The sequence below is a fragment of the Heteronotia binoei genome, chromosome 8, assembly GCF_032191835.1.
Source record: "Heteronotia binoei isolate CCM8104 ecotype False Entrance Well chromosome 8, APGP_CSIRO_Hbin_v1, whole genome shotgun sequence".
Classification (NCBI taxonomy): domain Eukaryota; kingdom Metazoa; phylum Chordata; class Lepidosauria; order Squamata; family Gekkonidae; genus Heteronotia; species Heteronotia binoei.
Genome location: NC_083230.1, coordinates 12,465,872 through 12,488,757, shown reverse-complemented (window position 1 = coordinate 12,488,757; position 22,886 = coordinate 12,465,872). Strand labels below are relative to the sequence as shown.

Here is a 22,886-nt window from a genome sequence, read left to right as displayed (position 1 = left end):
GGTGACATGATAGAGGTTTACAAGATTATGCATGGGATGGAGAAAGTAGAGAAAGAAGTCCTTTTCTCCCTTTCTCACAATACAAGAACTCGTGGGCATTCAATGAAATTGCTGAGCAGTCGGGTTAAAATGGACAAAAGGAAGTACTTCTTAACCCAAAGGGTGATTAACATATGGAATTCACTACCACAGGAGGTGGTGGTGGCTACAAGTATAGGCAGCTTCAAGAGGGGATTGGATAAAAATATGGAGCAGAGGTCCATCTGCGAGGGTCTGCTGGATGAACGACAGGACTGTGATCTGGACCAAGATCTGAGCTTATGAGTGGCAGTAGAGATACTCAGATTGCAGGAAGCCTTTATGCTCCTGTCCATATCTTGCAACATGGTGTCCACTGTGGAGCGGAAGAGACTAATACCATTGAATTGGATGGCCTCAGTGCATGTCCTTGTAACCAGATTAAGGGCTGCTGACCAAAGCCATGAGTGCCTTTGTAGGGCAATGGTGGAGGTGAGCATCTTTGTGAAAGTGCCCGGGGCATGTTTGAAGGATGTTATCTGCTGTTTCACCAAAAGAGTACCCTCCTTTTGCAGTTTCCTAGCTTCTGTACATTTCTCCTTTCGAAGGAAGTCCCGGAGCTCAAAGAGCTGTTCCCGAAGAGCATAATTGTAACAGCCCATCCATGCCAAGTAACTAGTGTTTTAACATCTAGGGCTGCTGCCAAGTAGATTTTCCTGACAAAGGAGTCAAGCCTCTTTCTTTCCTTGTCTGTTGGTGTGGAGTGAGCATGTCTGGTTTTGGAAGAAGAGATTACCACAAAAGAATTAGGCTTAGGGCGTGCCATAATAAAAATCTGGCCCCCGTTTCTTATACCTTGTACATATGATCCACATGTCTGGAGGAAATGGACATTGGGTTTATCTCAGGGACCCTTAGCAGCTTGCAGCATTACTGATGTCGTGGAAAGAGCTGTGGCTATAGAGGTGCCTAGTTGTGCAATATCAAAAACCAGTTCTGTCACCTCCAGCTGTGGTTGAATGAAATGAATGAAAATGGAGAGGCTGACCATGTGGCTGTCTGCCCCCTGCCCCCTTGGGCAGGCATGGTGGAGTTTCTGTACATGCCCAGGGGAAAGGGCATGGAAATAATTCCTATGGAATTTTAAAGTACCAATTGGGGATCAGTGCAGGTGCCTTATCCCATGGGTGTGATGCACAGAGACCATGAAGACCATTATAGCTGACAGATTCAATACCCTAAGGCCCATGACCCCAGATGAATACATTTTTCTCCCTGAGGAGTCCATCTTGAACTAGCTTTCTCTCTTGCAGGCAGCACTTTTGCCATAGAGTTAGCAGGAAGATGCTGGAACAGATATTTGCAGTTTCCTTGACTATGTATAAGTTGTCGAGTCTCTTTGACAATGCAGGAGCTGAATCTGGTTCATTCCAGGCAGCAACTGCAACTTCCTACATTCCCTGTATGAAGGGCAATGCAACTGGCCTGGACTCTGGGGCATAGAGTGGTGGGATCAGCAAACATTAGTTCCATAAACAAATACTCCAGGTTCAAAGCTTTAGACATAGTTATAATCTATAATCCAAATATAGCTTCAAGTCTTCCACTGGAGATGGGGCCAATGATTCATTCACAATCTCTTCTGGTGATGGTATTGAGGTAACCTCCAATTCGGCTTCAGACATGGTATCTCCTGTAGTCTGAGTACTGAAAGATCTCGTTGACATCAGAGGCGTGACTCATGTCCCTGTGTTTGTCCTCTAATGCCTCGGCAGGTACCAAGAATGGAAATTGAGGGGAATCCCATTCCTTCCTGTTTGTTTGTTCCTATTTCTATCCCGCCCTCCCATAATGCTCAGGGCAGTCCTGAAGTTTGGTGGCATAAAGAAGCAAGGGATATTCGGAAATCCTTCTGTCTGTCCTCTGCCCTGTCTATGTTTAGATGTGTGCTGTGGAGGGCTGGCTGGATGTACCCTCAAAGATCTCTGGCACCAAGAAATCAGAAGAATGGTTAGCGTGCCTTGCAGGCAAAGGAGCGTTTGGCCTCAATGCCTGTAAGGCTCTCATCGGTGTCAACCTCCAAGGTCTATCAGGAGGCAAAGATAATATGTTCAATTCTGTTAGTCAGCATTTCAAGGAGCATCACAAGGCTGCAGTGCCTCGATGTGGGTTCGTTGACGCTGAGGTGATCTTGACTTTCGAGATGCTGATTCTCATGGATGACCCCTCCGACGGGAGTCCTGTCTTTGAAGACACTTTTCCCAAATGAAGACACTTTCCCCAAGTGTTTAGCTTTTTTCTTTGCCTTCTTTGCCAGTGGCTCAGAAGCTGATCTCTGTTCACTGTGTCCCTCTGGGAGGCCGGCTGATGTCACCAGCACTGAACTCACCAAAGGAGCTCTTGAAGGAGAGTCAGGGCCATCTTTCCTTCCTTATTTAGGGCCTGTTGCCCCAAGTGACCTCTCTAAAAGAGCTTCCTTTAATCATTTCACTCTTCTTTCTCTTGCCTTCAGTGTTAAAAGGCGACAAGACAGGTATATAGCTTGCTTGCTTATTTATTACATTCCATTTATATATGCTGCCCATTCAGGGTGGTGTACATTGAACTAAATTCATAAACACTAAGCCACAGTTCTAAAAACAAACATTCCAATAGAATTCATAACAGGAATACAATTCAAACAGAGGGGGTGGTCAGGTTCCAATTGTGCTACTACCTTGTGGGGGTGGGGAGTGTTACGAGAAGTGCGTTGGGTTTCCTTTTTAATTGGGAAATTAGCTGGAATACCCAAATAGAGCTTTTAGGAGCCCGAATCTTTAACCAACGATACAGAGGTCGGATAGCCCAGAAAATAATTCCGCAAAAAATTGAAATTTGAAATTGTTTACTGAAAATAACGTAGGTGTTGCAATACAATCACTCTTTACACATAAATTTAAGCATCCACACGAGACCTAGGAAATAAAGGGGTGCAAGATAGCTGAGAACAAGGGAAGACAGACAGGGTATACTACCTTTCTAGAAGATGGCGGACGTCTGCGGAAAATGGAGGTGGGAGCAGGCATGGCCAGCGTGACCTACCCCAAAGGAACCTGATAACAGGGCATATCGGTGGGTACAAACTGTCAAGGTGCCTAACAGAGTGCACACGCCATGACTCCGGACCTGGGTAGTTATAGGGTTGGGAGGGGGAAGTCTCTCTGTGGAGGCTTGATGGTGGGGAGATGGGAGATGATGGCCTTATCGGGTCATTACAATAGGTGTCTGGAGGTAGAACAAAAGGTGAAAATTGTACCTGTATGGCCACTCAGGAAGGGAAGTTTAGGTGACAATTTAGTTTTGACATTCCCAGGAAACAATGCAATAACACAATAATGGGGTAACACCCAGGATTTTGACAGAGATGAGATAAAGACGAGTCACTGGAAGGGGAGAGACATTGAAGGGATTACCCATTCACTCTGGCACATTCCTGTATTTTTCCATTGCGTCCATCTAAAGAAAAAAGGGGGAAGGGTAAAGGTCGCTCAGAGGCATGCCTTGCCTATGCGGCCCAAGCCTTCCAAAATGGAGTTTTCCTGGTCTCCATCAAGGGGCCTTTTTGGGCACACAGACTTGACTAAGGGAGCCCTAAGTTTCTAGGGTCACCCACTATATTCAGCAGCGCTCTGGTATCAGGAGGGGTGAGAGTGCCGGCCAGATGGACACTGTCGCTGTCCTCAACCAAATGCCTGGTGGAACATCTCTGCCTTACAAGCCCTGTGGAACTGTAACAAGTCCCACAGGGCATTGATCTCACTTGGCAGAGAGTTCCACTGGTTGGCAGGTAGAGGACAGTCAGCTGGAGATCCCCTGGAAGTTTATTGTCTCTAGCATGCTGGGGGAGGGGGAGGGGGAGGGTTCTACTAAAAGTTCATGACTATCCATGGTTCACAAACGAAGCACACCACGAACCAAACCTTATTTTTCCAGTTTGTGCCCATCCCTATTCACAATTAATGCTGACTTTATATAAGTAGTTGCCCATCTGCAGAAGATTTAAAAAAAATAATGCAATTAAACTTTTTTAAAAGAAGGAAGGCGTACGACTCAGCATTTTATAGAAGCAAGCCATTCCCCAACAAGTATTAAATGTTTTAATTAGGCACCAATCTAATCTAATATCAGGAGCTGATGGCTTGGTTCCAGTGATGCACCAGTGAAAACATAAGTGGATCAAACACAGTTCCACGCGTGCAGGTTCACGTGCAACACCTAGCATGTTCCGAAGTTATATATTATAGTGTTCAGAAACTGGTTGTGTAAGAATTTGCTCAAGGGGATCCACCAAGTTTGACAGTGCAAGTGGGGATAAAATCAGTTAGACTTTATGCAAGTGCCTACTGCAGTCTTCTTGTGTCTCTGCTTGCACAAGAGCTTTAGCGCAAGCAGAAATTTTGCTCTGGAGTTAACCCACTGGTTAGGATCCACCAATCCTCTGTACAAAACAAAAAGTTCTTCCACATGTCTGCTTGGGATAGCAACTGGATGTGTCAGTTTTCCATTCTGGTTGCATTTACTCACTACAGTGAATCCTAATCTGGACAGGTCCAATGACCTTCAGGGGAGGTTTTTGTGTAAAAAGGGTGGATTGGGAAGGCCCTAGCTTTTCACAATGGCCTTGCTACTCGACTGCAGTGCTCCTCAAGTGGCCCTCGGCTAGCAACAAGAATACCACTATGGAATCTAGCTCACGGCTTAGGGTAAGCTTCATGGCCCTCAAAGCTCACAACATTTACATCTAAAGATTCTGCTTTGAATATCTGTTCTAAGCAGAAGAAGGTTAAATATTTTAAATATAACCTTCATGTTTCTCTAGAAGTTTACATCCAAGAACAGAAATGTACCAGGAGAGAGAAATTGCTTTTTGAACTTATGTTATGGCCACTTAAACTGGAAGGTGGCTCCTTGGGGGATGGTTCGCTCCACCCCGACCTTCTTGGCTTTATGGTTAGAGTGAAAGAACAGGCGGACATACTGGAGCATGCATAACCTGACTTGAATATTAAAAGCCCACCGGGAACTTCACACCCTTACACTTGCGTATGTAGTCAGAGGAATAATTTGATGGGAAGTTCTTTTCACGACGCTTGCTCAAGGGAGGTCCTTTTTAGGCGCAAAAAGGAGGTTTATTCTGCCCAAAGATTTTATGATAGACCTAGAATTAAGCCAAATTTGACATTTACTTTGGAAAATGCGGTGATACCCTGATCAGAAAAGGCCAGGTATACAATGAGTTAAGAATGCAAATATCCCCAATATTTATTCCAAGAACCTGCGCCCCAAAATTAACAACATTGACCATTCGAGGAGGGTTAATGACAGGTATTTCGTCACCTCCCCTTTTCTATTGTAATAATTAAATGACTACTTGTAGATTTTTTAAAACACGCACCCTGCAATTACTAAGCCACTTTAAGCATTAGGAGATCCCCTCTGCTTTATCTCCCCCCCCCCCCCCCACAACAGGCGCCCTGTGAGGTAGATGAAGATATTGGATTTATATCCCGCCCTCCACTCCAAAGAGTCTCAGAGCGGCTCACAATCTCCTTTACCTCCTCCACCCCACAACAGACGCCCTGTGAGGTAGTTGAAGATATTGGATTTATATCCCGCCCTCCACTCCGAAAAGTCTCAGAGCGGCTCACAATCTCCTTTTCCTTCCCCCCCACAACAGACACCCTGTGAGGTGGATGAAGATATTGGATTTATATCCCTCCCTTCACTCCGAAGAGTCTCAGAGCAGCTCACAATCTCCTTTATCTCCTCCCCCCCCCACAACAGACACCCTGTGAGGTAGATGAAGATATTGGATTTATATCCCGCCCTCCACTCCAAAGAGTTTCAGAGCGGCTCACAATCTCCTTTACCTTCCCCCCCCCCACAAAAGACGCCCTGTGAGGTAGATGAAGATATTGGATTTATATCCCGCCCTCCACTCCAATGAGTCTCAGAGCAGCTCACAATCTCCTTTATCTTCCTCCCCCACAACAGACACCCTGTGAGGTAGATGAAGATATTGGATTTATATTCCACCCTCCACTCCAAAGAGTCTCAGAGTGGCTCACAATCTCCTCTCCCTTCCTCCCCCACAACAGACACCCTGTGAGGTAGATGAAGATATTGGATTTATATCCCGCCCTCCACTCCAATGAGTCTCAGAGCGGCTCACAATCTCCTTTATCTCCCCCCCCCCCCACAACAGACACCCTGTGAGGTAGATGAAGATATTGGATTTATATCCCGCCCTCCACTCTGAAGAGTCTCAGAGCGGCTCACAATCTCCTTTCCCTTCCTCCCCCACAACAGACACCCTGTGAGGTGGGTGGGGCTGGAGAGGGCTCTCACAGCAGCTGCCCTTTCAAGGACAACCTCTGCCAGAGCTATGGCTGACCCAAGGCCATGCCAGCAGGTGCAAGTGGAGGAGTGGGGAATCAAACTCAGTTCTCCCAGATAAGAGTCCGCACACTTAACCACTACACCAAACTGGCTTGAGTGACTAAGTGAATACAGAGTGAATACTTAGTCACTCAACAATGGAATGCTCCACATTTTAAGCCAGCTTCACAGCTTGGGGTCCTAAATTACATGACCACATCAGTACCCTCAGAAAAAAACTCCCCAATGCCAGTATGCTTTCAGTTCAAAGTGCAACTAACCCAGGAATGCCATGTTCTAGAAGGTGAAATAAAATATATATCACATTTAGCTGCTTTGAACTTTAGCCTGAGGTGGGTGGGTGGGTGTTAAATTCTCACAAAAGAGACCTTTACAACTGATTTATAATGTCAGAATTGCATGCTTTGGGGTCCTATTCTATAATAGCATGTCCGTGTGTGTGTGGGGGGGGGATTCCATAATCAAGAATCATACTATTTTTCAGTTGCTGATTACCCTCCCCATCATCCCATTTTGGGACAGGAAAATAAAAGTCTTTACTGTTTCTTCCTTTATATATGTGCTTCTTCACAAGGGAGGAAAGGGGAACAATTTGGAAGATATCCCCCCCTCCTGAAATCTTCCCCGCTAAGATTCTACACTCATCCTTCCGAGGTCAGTAAAATGTGTACCCAGCTTGCTGGGGGGGGGAAGTGTAGATGACTGGTGAAGGCAATGGCAAACCACCCTGTAAAAAGTCTGCTGTGAAAACTTCGTGATGCGACGTCACCCTAGAGTTGGAAACGACTGGTACTTGCAGAGGGGACTACCTTTACCTTTATTATTCTGCATATCTGCAGAGTTCCTCAAGATGATAGTTGGCATGGTTTGCTGCTTTTTTTTAGTCATAAAAGTTGGGCGGAGGGGTTAATTACTCTACTATTAGCAGGTGCAGCCAAATACATAAAGGCATTGTTAAAAGTCAGCAAAGGCAGAAAGTGGTACATTTAGACTAATTTATACGAGTTGCTCAAAGGGGGGGGGGGGAATTTGTGAATTTCTTGCATTGCATAGGGGGTTGGGACTAGATGACCCCAGAGGACCCTTCCAAATCTATGATTCCATGATCACATTACCATATTGTTGCTCAACAAAAGAAATCCAGCTAGGTCGATGTACTAGATGGATCCTCTTTCTTAAACTGTCTACGTAATACAGATTACATGGCTGGCTCATCAGCTCAGGTCCCCAATGGTGGCCAGATGCAACTGGTTCAGGAAGCTCACAGTAGCCAAGGGTACTAAAGAGATTACTCCTCTCTAATTTTGTGTGTATTTTTTTTAAGGATTGTCAGTGTGCACTCATTTTTCTAACCTAAGCATAAACGGCAAATATTAATCCAACATGTCTGAAAATGGCACGTTGTTTGATCGATACTCCCACAGAACTGCTCTGAAAGCATTGTTACGGGAACATCAATTTGTTTTTAATTGGATCATCGCCTCTTTTCTTAAGTCGTCGCTGCATTTTTAAAAAGCCAATCACAACCCTCAGCTGCTATATGCTCTCGGGGCAACTGGAATAAGCTGGCTCCATCGGTCAAAGATACAGGTTTGTAACAACATGCATCTTGCAAGGCAACTAGCCCAGTATCTGGCTAAAAATATTTTACATGTTTTCTATGCAACATGGAATAAGCAAACAAAAGAGATCCAGGAAACAGTAACGGCAAAGTAACAAAACCACCAACAGCTGAGGGATATACAGAGGTGAGGCAAGCCTTAAAGAAGGCTCAAAAAACAAACACAAAACAAGTGACTTATGGACAGAACAACATGAAAGACAATCTTTTTTTGGGGGGTGAAGATGATAGCTCCAAAAAGAGTGGGCATAAGCCATTATTTCAGAAGTGTTTACCAAAAAATGACATCTTAGCAGCTGCTGCCATAGAATTCCAAGAACATAATCACAGACATAAGCTATATATTTAATTTTTCTATTTCAAGACACCTTTTAGAGGATTCATTGCTGCTGGGTAAAATAAGTGGCTATTTCTCCTCCCTCCCCACCCCCCCAAAAATGGCTCACTATTTCTGAACAACAGAATTGCATTTAATTGGTTCAACGTACTTAAGCCGCCATTCCTCTAAGGAACTTAAAGTAGCGCACTATCCCCTTGTCATAAGAACCCTATGAGAGTAAAAGTTAGAGACAGTGATTGCCAAAGTTTTTCTAGAGCGCTTCATAACTGAGCAGGGATTTCATATTTGCTCTTTCCGCCTACCTCAATATATCATAGTCTCTCTCTGATTTTTCTTCCTTTTTAAAGATTGCACTTCATGGGAAAACTCCCAATAAAATCTAAAGATGTTAAGAAATAGTTCTACATCAATATTACATTTAATTGCAGTGTTTCTCTCTGTGGCCCAACAACAATACGGGTGGCACCCAAATAATATAACCTGCGACCCCGCTTCTCCTAGTGGCAAGGTGTATTACCTAGCTGCTTCTGGATCTGCTCTATTCTTATGATAGCATGACTCTAGTAAAAACACTTTGAGGGAGGGACATTGGCTCAGTGGTGGAGCATCTGCTTGGTAAGCAGAAGGTCCCAGGTTCAATCCCCAGCATCTCCAACTAAAATGGGTCCAGGCAAAGAGGCATGAAAAACCTCAGCTTGAGACCCTGGAAAACCAAGGGATGGTGGCTCAGTGGTGGAGCATCTGCTTGGTAAGCAAAAGGTCCCAGGTTCAATCCCCGGCATCTCCAACTAAAAAGCGTTCAGGCAAAAAGGCATGAAAAACCTCAGCTTGAGACCCTGGAGAGCTGCTGCCAGTCTGAGTAGACAATACTGACTTTGATGGACCAAGGGTCTGGTTCAGTAGAAGGCAGCTTCATATGTTCACACTTAAGGTATTGCAGGTCTGTATCCAAGCATCCCAGCATTTCCCTAGGGTTTTGTTCTTTTTCTGTTTCTTCAGAAGCAGTTACAACATATTATCTTCTGCTTATCTTAATCATCAGTTTTCTAGGGAACCATCAAGTGCAAACAGAAAAACTGGAATATATGCTGTTGAAATAAAGATTTGATGTGAACATTAGTTGAATAACTTTCCTAGATAATGTGTCATTTTAATTAAAACTACAGTCACAATAACCTGGGCCAGCCTTAATTTTTGAAGCAACAATATATTCTCAAGACTCTTTTCACTCATCCCTTCTAATTTAACAGAAAGCTGCCCCTCAGATTTACCGTCTGAGGTCTGCTTTATGATTGGATCAGCTTTGCCAAATAACAAACCATTCCTCATACAAAGCTTGGATTAGAGAGAAAGAAAAGAAGCCGAATGAAAAGAAAACAGGGGGGAGGATAACAAAACAGTTAATCAATAACCAGTAAATGTAAAAAACAAAAAAAAGCTCTCCCATTGCAAAATACAAGAGTTCTAAAGTACAGAAGCACCAAAAACGCTCAGCACCAGCCGCTCAGAGATAAGACAGGTTTGTTTCTCAAAAAAGCATAGGGGTGGGGAAAGGATGTCTCAAACTACATACTATTATGGAGGCACAAAAGCAGCCGGTCACCTGATATGTGTCCCAAAGCCGTATGGTGCACCGAAGGGGAACTTCTCTCATCAACAAGTTATTCATCCAACGGAACGCAAACTGAAGGTATTTCACTTCATGTTGTTCCAAGTGTCTGTGTACTTGCTCTGAAAGAGAGTGGGGGGGGGGGGGGGGAGATGAGGACACACAATTGGTTTTCCAGTAAACTTTGTAACAATTCTATTCAATCAGTATGAATTGTAAAAACACAAACTTAGGACCTTAAGCATCTAAAACGGGTACAAGACGACGTCATATGACACAAGGGTTTGCAAAGACGCGGCAATGGAGTTGTTATCAGATATTGAGGACTCAGCATGGGTTCTGTAAGGGAAGATCTTGTCTCACTAACCTGTTAAGAGTTCTTCGAGGGAGTGAACAAACATGTGAAGAAGAAGAAGAAGAAGAAGAAGAAGAAGAAGAAGAAGAAGAAGAAGAAGAAGAAGAAGAAGAAGAAGAAGAAGAAGATATTGGATTTATATCCCGCCCTCCACTCCGAAGAGTCTCAGAGCGGCTCACAATCTCCTTTACCTTCCTCCCCCACAACAGACACCCTGTGAGGTGGGTGGGGCTAAGAGAGCTCTTACAGCAGCTGCCCTTTCAAGGACAACCTCTGCCAGGGCTATGGCTAACCCAAGGCCATTCCAGCAGGTGCAAGTGGAAGAGTGGGGAATCAAACCCGGTTCTCCCAGATAAGAGTCCACACACTTAACCACTACACCAAACTGGCTCTCAAAGGGACAAAGGGGACTCAATAGATGCTGTTTACTTTGACTTCCAGAAAGTTCTTCATCAAAGACTCCTTAGTAAGCTCGAGAGTCATGAGTAAAAGGACAAGTCCTCTTGTGGATCAAAAACTGGCTAATTAATAGGAAACAGAGAGTATAAATGGGCAATTTCCTCAGTGGAGGATGGAAAGCAGTAGGGTGCCACAGGGCTCAGTACTGGGTCTGATGCTTTTTAACTTGTTCATTAATGATTTGGAGTTCGGAGTAAACAGTGAAGTGGCTAAGTTTGCAGATGACACTAACTTGTTCAGGGTGGTGAGAACCAGAGAGGACTGTGAGGCACTCCAAAGGGATCTGTCAAGGCTAGGCGAGTGGGTGTCAACATGGCAAATGTTCAGTGTGGCCAAGTGCAAAGTAATGCACATTGGGGCCTGATCAAGAGAGAGATCTTGGGGTCGTGGTAGATAACTCACTGAAAATGTCGAGACAGTGTGCGACTGCAATAAAAAAGGCCAATGCCATGCTGGGAATTATTAGGAAGTGAATTAAAAACAAATCAGCCAGTATCATAATGCCCCTGTATAAGTCAATGGTGCGGCTTCATTTGGAATATTGTGTACAATTCTGGTCATCACACCTCAAAAAAGATATTATAGCATTGGAAAAGGCGCAGAAAAGGGCAACTAGAGTGATTAAAAGGGTTGGAACACATTCCTTATGAAGAAAGGTTAAAACGCTTGGGGCTCCTTAGCTTGGCGAAACGTCGACTGAGGGGTGACATGTAGAGCTTTACAAGATTATGAATGCGAGAAGGTAGAGAAAGAAGTACTATTCTCCCTTTCTCACAATACAAGAAGTTGTGGGCATTCAATGAAATTGCTGAGCAGTCGGGTTAGAACAGATAAAAGGAGGTACTTCTTCACCCAAAGGGTGATTAACATGTGGAATTCACTGCCACAGGAGGTGGTGGCGGCTACAAGCATAGCCAGCTTCAAGAGGGGGTTAGAGAAAAATATGGAGCAGAGGTCCATCAGTGGCTATTAGCCACAGTGTGTGTGTGTGTGTGTATGTGTGTGTGTATATATATATATATAAATATAAATTTTTGGCCACTGTGTGACACAGAGTGTTGGACTGGATGGGCCACTGGCCTGATCCAACATGGCTTCTCTTATGTTCTTATGAACGTAGAAGAAGAATCAGATCAAAGTTCTCTTCCCCCCAAATGTTCGTTTATGTGTATTTTTCATTTATTGTTTTTGTTTTTGCATTGTTATAATATTTGTGTTATTGTTATTGTGTTGTTTTTACATTGTTTATTATGCAAAAAATAAAAATATTATGAACGGCATGCGGCTGTTCTGGAGGGCGTGGGTACATTTAGATGACTTCCTAAGTGTTTCCAGTTTGAGAATACCCCCTGAAACAGGTACAAAGTTGCACTGTAAAAAATGGCGGCATAGCCAATAGGCACCCATTATAAGAGTTACAGAAAGTGCTGCAGATCTAGCCACAAGATCCAAAGCAAAACAGGATGCTGACCAAGGGTGCAAATCATCACATTCCCCCCCTGCCGTGGCTGCACCCCCTCCCCAGGACCGAAACATGTCTCCTCAGCCCTATGATTGCTTCCAACAGGTTGTCATAACTCACACGGTAGGGCATGTGGCATGGGATGCTGTCTCACAGCTTTTTGCCATGTAGGGTTGCCAATCCCCAGTGGGGGCAGGGGATCCCCCGGTTTGGAGGTCCTCCCCCAGCTTCAGGGTCGTCAGAAAGCGGGGGGAAGGGAGGGAAATGTCTGCTGGGAATTCTATTATTCCCTATGGAGATTTATTCCCATAGAAAATCATGGAGAACTGATTCACGGGTATCTGGGGCTCGGGGGGGGGGGCTGTTTTTTGAGGTAGAAGCACCAAATTTTCAGTATAGCATCTAGTGCCTCTCCCCAAAATACCCACCAAGTTTCAAAAAGATTGGACCAGGGGGTCCAATTCTATGAGCCCCAAAAGAAGGTGCCCCTATCCTTCATTATTTCCTATGGAAGGAAGGCATTGAAAAGGTGTGCCGTCCCTTTAAATGCGATGGCCAGAACTCCCTTTGGAGTTTAATGATGCTTGTCACAGCCTTGATCTTGGCTCCACCCCTAATGTCTCCTGGCTCCACCCCCAAAGTCTCTGGCTCCACCTCCAAAGTCCCCAGATATTTCTTAAATTGGACTTGCCCTGTGCTGAGGCACCTTGGAGGTGGAGAAAGCACAAAGATGGCACTCAGCAACACTGGGTGAACTTGGTGCCAAAACCCAACAGAGAAAAGTCCAGAGAAAAGTGGCTGACCTCTCCCAGTTCTCAACCCTAACAAGTACCCCATCTCCTCAGCCAGGACCCAAAGGAGAAGCCATGCACTGACAGGTAAGCAGACACTTCCCCCAAACCTTGCCTTCTGTACCTGACCTTGGCAACTGGGGAGGGTGCAGGAGCTCCTGACCCCACCTCCCATCATCAACTTTATGCACAAAGGGGGCTGCCTTTTGGAGGAGGGGGCCAAAGCGATCAGCTATGCAATGGAGGGTCAGCCATGGCAGTTGCAGGGTCTTCACTGGTCAGGGAGTGGGGGGGGGGCAAGCACCACCAACCACAGTGCCATGAGTTTTCCCTGAACCCTTTTCCTTGCTTGTAAGGACATGAGTGTTACACAGCTGAGAAAGCTATGGATAGCATGAGCCTTTTTTTTTTTTTGGGGGGGGGGGCATTACTGATGCTGTTTCTGGGCTTCCGACGTGCCCTCCAGGGTGATCTCTATGAGATACCACAGTGCCCACCAAGCAGCTATGGGAGTTTTATGGTTGAGTCTCCTGTAATATGTGCTTGTTCTTTCTGCAGGTGTAAATCCAACAGGGAGAGCCATAGCTCTAACCGCTGAACCCCAAGTCCACAGAGTGCTCAGGCCACTGAAGAAGTCTGTTCTCAGAAAAACCCTCTGGCTTTGTTAGCATTTTGGTCCTCTGCCCAATTTGCTTGCCAGCGCTCACAAGCAATAACTATTAAATTTAATTTTTGGATTTATATCCCGCCCTGTTCCGCAAGCGGGAAGAAGCAACATGGAGGTGGAATTGGTTCCTCACAACCTCTTTGCTCGTGGTGCCCTTCAATAAAGTTTTCTGCGTGATCACATCTGTAGCTGTGTGTGTGCAGGGATTTTTGGAAGGTGTGGAGGTTTGAAAACTATGCAGGTGCAGCAATAAGGTGGCAGAGCGGATAAATCTCATCCTGCTAGTAATGGGGGGCACATAGAATCACAGAACCATAGAGTTGGAAGGGACCTCCAAAGTCATTTAGTCCAACCCCCTGCACAATGCAGGAAACTCACAAACACCTCCCCCTAAATTCACAGGATCTTCATTGCTGTCAGATGGCCATCTAGCGTCTGTTTAGAAACCTCCAAGGAAGGAGAGCCCACCACCTCTCGAGGAAGCTTGTTCCACTGAGGAACCGCTCTAACGGTCAGGAAGTTCTTCCCCCTAAATTCACAGGATCCGCATTGCTGTCAGATGGCCATCTAGCGTCTGTTTAGAAACCTCCAAGGAAGGAGAACCCACCACCTCTTGAGGAAGCTTGTTCCACTGAGGAACCGCTCTAACGGTCAGGAAGTTCTTCCCCCTAAATTCACAGGATCCGCATTGCTGTCAGATGGCCATCTAGCCTCTGTTTAGAAACCTCCAAGGAAGGAGAGCCCACCACCTCTCGAGGAAGCTTGTTCCACTGAGGAACTGCTCTAACGGTCAGGAAGTTCTTCCCCCTAAATTCACAGGATCCGCATTGCTGTCAGATGGCCATCTAGCGTCTGTTTAGAAACCTCCAAGGAAGGAGAGCCCACCACCTCTTGAGGAAGCTTGTTCCACTGAGGAACTGCTCTAACGGTCAGGAAGTTCTTCCCCCTAAATTCACAGGATCCGCATTGCTGTCAGATGGCCATCTAGCCTCTGTTTAGAAACTTCCAAGGAAGGAGAGCCCACCGCCTCTCGAGGAAGCTTGTTTTACTGAGGAACCGCTCTAACTGTCAGGAAGTTCTTCCCCCTAAATTCACAGGATCCGCATTGCTGTCAGATGGCCATCTAGCTTCTGTTTAGAAACCTCCACAGAAGGAGAGCCCACCACCTCTCAAGGAAGCTTGTTCCACTGAGGAACCGCTCTAACGGTCAGGAAGTTCTTCCCCCTAAATTCACAGGATCCGCATTGCTGTCAGATGGCCATCTAGCCTCTGTTTAGAAACTTCCAAGGAAGGAGAGCCCACCACCTCTCAAGGAAGCTTGTTCCACTGAGGAACCGCTCTAACGGTCAGGAAGTTCTTCCCCCTAAATTCACAGGATCCGCATTGCTGTCAGATGGCCATCTAGCCTCTGTTTAGAAACCTCCAAGGAAGGAGAGCCCACCGCCTCTCGAGGAAGCTTGTTCCACTGAGGAACCGCTCTAACGGTCAGGAAGTTCTTCCCCCTAAATTCACAGGATCCGCATTGCTGTCAGATGGCCATCTAGCCTCTGTTTAGAAACCTCCAAGGAAGGAGAGCCCACCGCCTCTCGAGGAAGCTTGTTCCACTGAGGAACCGCTCTAACGGTCAGGAAGTTCTTTCCCCTAAATTCACAGGATCCGCAGTGCTGTCAGATGGCCATCTAGCCTCTGTTTAGAAACCTCCAAGGAAGGAGAGCCCACCACCTCTCGAGGAAGCTTGTTCCACTGAGGAACCGCTCTAACGGTCAGGAAGTTCTTCCCCCTAAATTCACAGGATCCGCATTGCTGTCAGATGGCCATCTAGCCTCTGTTTAGAAACCTCCACAGAAGGAGAGCCCACCACCTCTCGAGGAAGCTTGTTCCACTGAGGAACCGCTCTAACGGTCAGGAAGTTCTTCCCCCTAAATTCACAGGATCCGCATTGCTGTCAGATGGCCATCTAGCCTCTGTTTAGCAACCTCCACAGAAGGAGAGCCCACCGCCTCTCGAGGAAGCTTGTTCCGCTGAGGAATCGCTCTAACGGTCAGGGGTCACATCTGTGCACTCAGACATAGAGGTGGGTTGAGTAGAAGCCTGGAGCCATGTGCCCCCTGCTACACACACAGTGGATGGAGAGTTGCCAAGGTGCTGAGAGATATCTGCTTCAAAACAGCGGGGTTCTTGGGGGCAGAGGTCGGACAGCCAAGGGGCAGGTCAGGCCAGTATTAGGTTTTGCATATACTTTCATTGACGGCGGGGGGGGGGGGGGGGATAAACCTAAGGAGTTCGCAGTACTCAGTGAGACCCAGCTTGCCCTATTTGGGTCAGATGAAGAAAACAAGTTGAAATGGGTCACTACAGCTGGTCTGTTATGAGTAGTTTTGCTCTACGGAAGCTGGGAGGTGCCGGTTGGATCACAGCAACTGTAGGTCATCTGCAAAAAGCAGTACTAGGACACCACTTGTGTCAAGCTTCTGGGTGGCACTTTCACTGGAAATGCTGGCTGTAACAAAAAAAAACCCCACGGTTGCTGCGGGTGTAGTACCAGTTATCAGCTGCCTATTTCTTATATCAGGGTCCAGGGCCCTCAAAGCTAGGAGCACCCCCACCCTTCATGAGTGTGACTGCATCTTGGAGGGGTCAGTCATCTGGTCCTTCTGTGTCCCCGCATGACTGACTGCTCTGAAAGAATTCTGTTCTTGCGTACGGTGCTTTGGGCAGCAGGAACAAATCCACATCCAGGCACAGCAAAATATATACCGTTCGATGGAAGGCACCAATCGCTGGGTAGATATGCTTCCTTGGCCAATCCATGTAGTCCCCTATGCTGGGATGCTCAAGGTGGCATAAGTATGCATGGGATGTTGGTCCCATGCATTGTCCCCAAGCCGTTGCCCATGAACTATATAAGTGGCGATTTTGGAGGGGGTCGTGAGGTTGCCTTCCCTGTAATGTGGCTGCTATACAGTAGGGAGTGAGCTCTATCACTAAAAGTATAGTCAGACACCTCACATGGGACGGGGGTGGTGGCGGAGAGAACAGTAGGCTGGTACGGAACCCCAACAAATGGTGGTGTAAAAGTGGGATCTTGCTCTTAACACACCAGCCATCTCTTCCTGTCCAAGAATACCACAGGCTCCTCAACCTCAAAAGGGAGCATGGGTGGCAGTTACATCTGCAACTGATATGCTGTAATACATATGGCATAAATGTACAAGACAAATTGTCAAATACAACAATAAAATTATATGAATCATGATAAAATTTAGGCTAAATGAGCAATAATAAATTATAAAGATTTAAAATTTATCCAATGACATCCTAAGACAACAACCCGGAGTGGTAAAAAGGAGAGTATATCCTTATATTAGACTTTGGTAAAAAGGAGAGTATATCCTTATATTTAGACTTTTCATGTCTCTTTGCAACAGAAGAGGCTCTTTTTGATAAGCTAGTAGTGCTTTTGTGAACTGACTGAACAGGCAGTGGCTTCTGGGGCCAGGGCTAAGGCTGATCTACTGAACGGCATAGGACCTGAGCTCAGAACAGTCTTGAGAGGAACTGAGGTAGACACCTTCTCCCAGACAGCAGCCTTCAGCCGAGAGGCCTTATCAGATCAAGTGAAGTTCTGGCAAATGGGACAAGCGATGACATCACGGGACTCTCTGAGATGTAAAAGTCAGAGTTCATGTTCATTGCTGTGGGTCATTTTGTTCCCACATTTTGAGCACTTAAATATTCCCTCGGGCACCGCAATCAGTCACTCTGAAAGGAACAAACTCAGGATAGGTTGGCTGGAAATCGCCTCACCTTGCAAGACGTTTCAGCCGAAGTCACACTCAACAGAAAATGGCAACAAACAAAAAAAAAAAGACACAAAGAGGAAACAGGAGCAGCAGCCAAGGAACTGAGGGAAGGGGGCGCCTGCTGAAGTATGTGATGCTTGGGGCAGGAATATCTGCACACGTCAGCTCCACAAGGGGCAGGGCATCCCTTTTGAGTTTTTAATGCTAGAAAACAGTTCTGTGGCCAGTTCTATGGCCAATGTGGGGCTGCCCTGAAGATGGAAGATGAACCGAAGTTCAACTCTCCACTTGCTCATGAAGCTCAATAAGCAATCTTGCCCAATCACACAGAATCGCTCTCTCTCTCTCTCTCTCTGTGTCAGCCTACTCTACCTCTCAGTGTTGATGAGGATACAGTTGGAGTCATACTCAAAGAGCATGGTTTTCCTGCCGCTTCCCTCCCACAGCAGCTCCAAATGCCCTCTGAGATCTGTTCCTGGGGGATCTCTCCTATTCTCCAAGAACAAGATTTCAGAATTTATTTCCAGCTGCCACAGGAGGGCAGAGGCAGGAAAATTGCACTTTATGGGGGGAAATGCTTCAGTTCATGGAAATACCTAGTCTGGATCTAAGCTCGAGCTTCGTGGAGAAAGAATAGGTTCCAGAAATGGGGTAATTACCTGAAGCAAGCAAACATATTGGAGATAGGATTTTAAAAGTTATTTCAAGCTAACTGAGCCATTTACTCAGATATATGAAGCAACTATTTTAAATAGTAACTTCTATAGCAGCCAGATATTTATCTAAGTTCATTAGAAAGCCTCTGAACATATTGAAAAGCAACACGCTGGGATAGCTCAGAATAGTTCAACTTCATTTTTTTAAAAACTAAGTGTACTGATTTTCCTCTGGGTTTGCCTCCTCCCCTCAAACATGTTGAAAAATGGACAAGTAAGTGCAAAGCTTTATTTGCAATTTATTTTATAATATATGCACAGCAAGAGACAAAAAGGAAATGCACAGACTGAAAAGATTCATTCCTCCTTTTTCATAAGTAATTGTGACCAGATGTTATTTCACTGATAAAGGTAATTTAGCTGGCAATGATTCTAAATTTAAATTTTCCATTTCACCGATAGTAAGCATGCAGATGTAACGAATGACTCGGCAGATGTAATCATTGCCATCTTTCAGATTTAAAATATTTCCCCATAAAGTACTTATACAGCAGTTTGTGATAATAAAATTACGCTAAACCTTCAAGAAATAACAGTTCTTATATCAAAAAAAGAGAAAAAAATGACAGAACTTGTTTTAATGGTCTTTCTCAGCACTTTTAAAATTTACGGAAACCAATTGAAAAATATTGCTGAAACCAGCCCCCCCGCCATTTTTTCTCCTTTAGAGAAGTTACGTAGGTATTTTTTAATCATCAATTTATACGAGCTTAAATTTAAACAAAATGTTTATCTAAAATGTGTTTGGTGCTTGCATCAATGATTAGCAAATCATTCCATATTTCATTCTTAAGTAGCATACCAGAAGAGAAAAAGTATTCTGTAAAAATAAAAGCCTCATTTAGCTGCTAGGAAATGCCTCTATGAATTTTCATCCTTTCAAACTTCTTGCTCCTAACTTCAGCTCTACATTTAGAACTCACGACTTCTGCTGCACTCCTAAGATCCCTTTTTCATACTTGTGAGGCCTTCCTAGCACTACCATGTCATGTGACCTGTGCTGTCATAGACCATGTAATAAACTGAAACCAGACCTATCACAATCCCAGCTCCCTTTAAACCTAAAATACCTTATTTGCAGGTCATCTATTGCAAGATAAACTCTCTAACTGGTCTACTTCTTTGAGAGGTTACTACAACCACACACTTATGAGTAGTGATGTACGACACAATATATCTTCACCTGATGTGTGGTAAAGTTTTCCTCATTATGTGGCAGTATGATATAGAGACCATCAAACGATTTCAGGATAAGAATACTCTCACCAGGGGAGTTGGGTCATCTCTATTTATTACAACGTTAATGCCCCTTCTTTCTCACCAATGGGACATAAAATATCTTGCATCACTGGGTTATCTGTATCATCTTGTTAGGTACCGCTGCATGCGGAAAAATAAACGGTAACTCCAAGGTTAGCTGAAGATCAATCCAGAAAATACTGAACATTGGCTAAAATACTGAACAGATGTTGGATATGGAACCTACTAGTAACAGAAGATGTCCTCATTCCTAAAGCCAGTAAACACTGCTATCACTGTGATCATTACTAGTCTTACCACTGAAGACTGGAATTTCCTGACTTAGTCCTACCTTGAGTTATAACCAGGGATGTGCATTAGGGTATACCCTGTCTGAATATATATCCAAAAATACTTAATTTCGAATAAGTGAGAATACCAGTATCCAGGTTCCATATTTTTCTGGAAATATCTGAGGCCAGTATTTTAAGGACCACAGGCTTTAACAGGTTTCCTAAGGAGCATGAGAAAGGGAGGTACCTGCCCCACCCTAGGGAAAACAGTACATAGCTGGCACAAGTCAGGTGCTGGGCCAGGCAGACCTGCATTTCTGTACAGCTCTTTCTCAGGCACTCTTCTTTGGGGGTAGGTACTTTTCCAGAGCTGTTCTTTCCTTTCAGACCACAGCCCTGAAAGTGGCACTGTGATGGACTCAGGCAAGCTAGCCTGGAAGCTGGAAACACCCTTGCAACAAATGGCTGGGCTGCAGCTATGGTAATAAATTATTAAGCCTGCCTGTTTATATTATGTATTTTGAACTACTTCAGCCTGACAAATCTCTGGAGTTTAGAGATTGTTTATTTCAAAATTCTACCTGCTAACTGATTTGTCTTTTAGTTAGCCTAATTAATATTATTTTACCCTCTCCCTTGCCTTTTGTGATTCAATAAATATTCTTTGTGTGGTTTTGACTTTTAAACTGTCTGGTGCCTAGTTTTCATTAGTTCTGGCAGGATTTCTGTGTGTGTGCCTGAGGGACTGAGGGAAGGTGACTAGGAAAAATTTATAGTGGTCACCCTCCCAAGCTGACCCTGACCGGTTCCTCACAGGCACTTTGTTCAGAGGCTCACAGAACTGAACTCATGGTCCGATATGCTTGAAACTTGAAGGTCTTTAGTGAACAGGCAGAACTAGGTCCCCTGCAATTTTGGTGTCATTTGGTTGGAAAACATCCACCCTGCTAATAATTCCAGAATCCTGGAAAAACCCAACTCAATATAGGGAGGACCTGAATATCAGTATTTACGCCCTTTCTGAAATCTAAATCTGAAAACACCTTTATTTTAAGTGCATGTTCCTAGTTATAACACATAGTACTATCAAGAACACAGATTTCAAACTGCAAATAATTTCTACTTAAACTGGACCACCCTAGAACACAGAAAGTTTTTTTTTCTTAACTGCAGAACTCTGAATGTAAGGAGGTCACACAAAGCAAGCTTGGGGGGGGGGGGGGGGAAGAAATTGAATTTAGATCTTGTAAAACCTTGCCTCTACATCATCTGACTTTCACATACCTTAGAAAAGTAATTAAAATTGTTTTTAAATGCTTGTTTTTATGACATAAAAAGCTTTACTGAATTACCGTAATCATATTCCTTATAAATATTGTAAAATCACAAATCCTTTGAAATTGAAAGCTTAATCCACAAAGCTGGAAAACAATTCCCTCAGAAGATGAGAAGAACAGGTAACTCTGAAGACCTTGCATTTATTACACGACATACGTGGTCCACTACATCAACTGATTAGAAACCAATGAACACCTTGAGCTAGGAGGATTTATTGTAGCAAAGGAATAAAGACAGAATTGGTTTCATCGGATTCATTTTTAAGTCAGGGATCCAATGACTCCCAATTTTCAAGCAGAAGGTTGGATCCAGAACTCTGTCAGCCGAGTGAAGTAGGTGGCATCAAAGCTAGGAATTATTTTTTTTTTTTGGGGGGGGGGGACTGTCAGGGAGGCAGTTTAGCACAATGGAGCCTACTTCCAAGGAAACCTGCTAAGCAGACTGGGCTCTGCAAAGGAATGAAGAAATTCCTCCTATTTTATTTTGACTGAGCAGACATTTTTCAAAGGCAGACCTAGCCCTTTAGAGACAATGGTCAGCTAGCAGGGAAATGAAAACAGCTTTTACCTACAAAAGTGTCCCCTCCACCTTCCCCCGGGTCACTCTGTCTCTCCTACAAGAATAGATATTCTGGCTGGAATGGACAAACGGGGGCCCTAGGCTCCCGCTACCCCGCCTGCCGTGGCGAGGGCAAGCATGAGTGTGCTGGTGGCAGCAGGTGGCGTGGCACTGAGCACCTCCGATCACATCCACTGCCATGCTGCCCCTGCTCAGCCTTCCTGGGTCTATGCTTCTACCAGAAGCACAGACCCAGGAAGGCTGAGCTGGGGTGGTGTGGCAGCATGTGTGCTTGGAGCCTGGCTCTGAGTGCCTACAAGTGCTGTCGCACCACCCCTGGTGCCCCTTCCCCATCCCCACCGCTCACCTGCAGGTAGGCGGCAAGGCAGAGGAGGGTGATAGAGAGGCAGGCAGCAAAGCTGGGCGTGGTAGCTATAGGGAAGGGGTACCAAGGTGTGCACAGGGAGGGTGGTGCTCGCTGGCCACCCCGAGGCCAGGTGACACCTTAGGTGGCCACCTACCTGGCCTACTGGAAGGCGCTGGCCCTGGAGGGGGTAATGCCTGGTAAGAGTTCTCTAATGGCTACAGGCCTGGAAGTAGGCACAGAAAACTTGCCCCTCCCCCTTTCCCTGAGCCTCCTTAAAAATTTGTTCAGGGGTGGGAAGAAACGCAAAGGGGTCATCCAAAGTAGTGAGTGGTAAACTGGGGATTTACACTGGGAAAGGAATAATTCTGCATAAATCATCCTCCTCTCTTCTGCCAACTGAAGTGCCATTTTGCTGATGAAAAGACCCCTTTGGATCCAACTTCTTAGCTTTTCAAAGCTTTCCAAATCACAAGATTTAATAGAAAGGAATTTTTTACAGAAGACTGAAATGCCAAGGAGAATGTGGAAATGGGGGACAGATAGGAAGTATGGGAACATTAAACAGGGATTGGGGAGGGGTTGCACATGAAACTGTTTTCAACAACTTCTATTACTACATTTGTTTGACATCCTTTAGTGCAGGAAGAAATGAAGATGCATGTTTGGGACAGCGGGATGGATATGAGTGGATAACACAAAATGAGGTTTGAAAGCACACTTGTACATGTGTATGCATTTTGCTAAATTGTTTTTAATTGCATTAATATTTTTAAAAGCTTGTTTTAATTTTTTTTTTATTGCTCACCGCCTTG

The 22,886-nt window shown here is 45.0% G+C and overlaps 1 protein-coding gene across 1 annotated transcript in view; it reads right to left on the bottom strand.

Moving 5' to 3' along the window:
* TBC1D22A (TBC1 domain family member 22A) overlaps window positions 1–22,886 on the bottom strand; it is a 261,287-nt gene that overhangs the window by 68,760 nt on the left and 169,641 nt on the right. Inside the window, exon 11 of the mRNA XM_060244773.1 lies at window positions 10,021–10,148. Coding sequence (XP_060100756.1) covers window positions 10,021–10,148 — 128 coding nt within the window. The remainder of the gene's footprint in view (window positions 1–10,020; window positions 10,149–22,886) is intronic.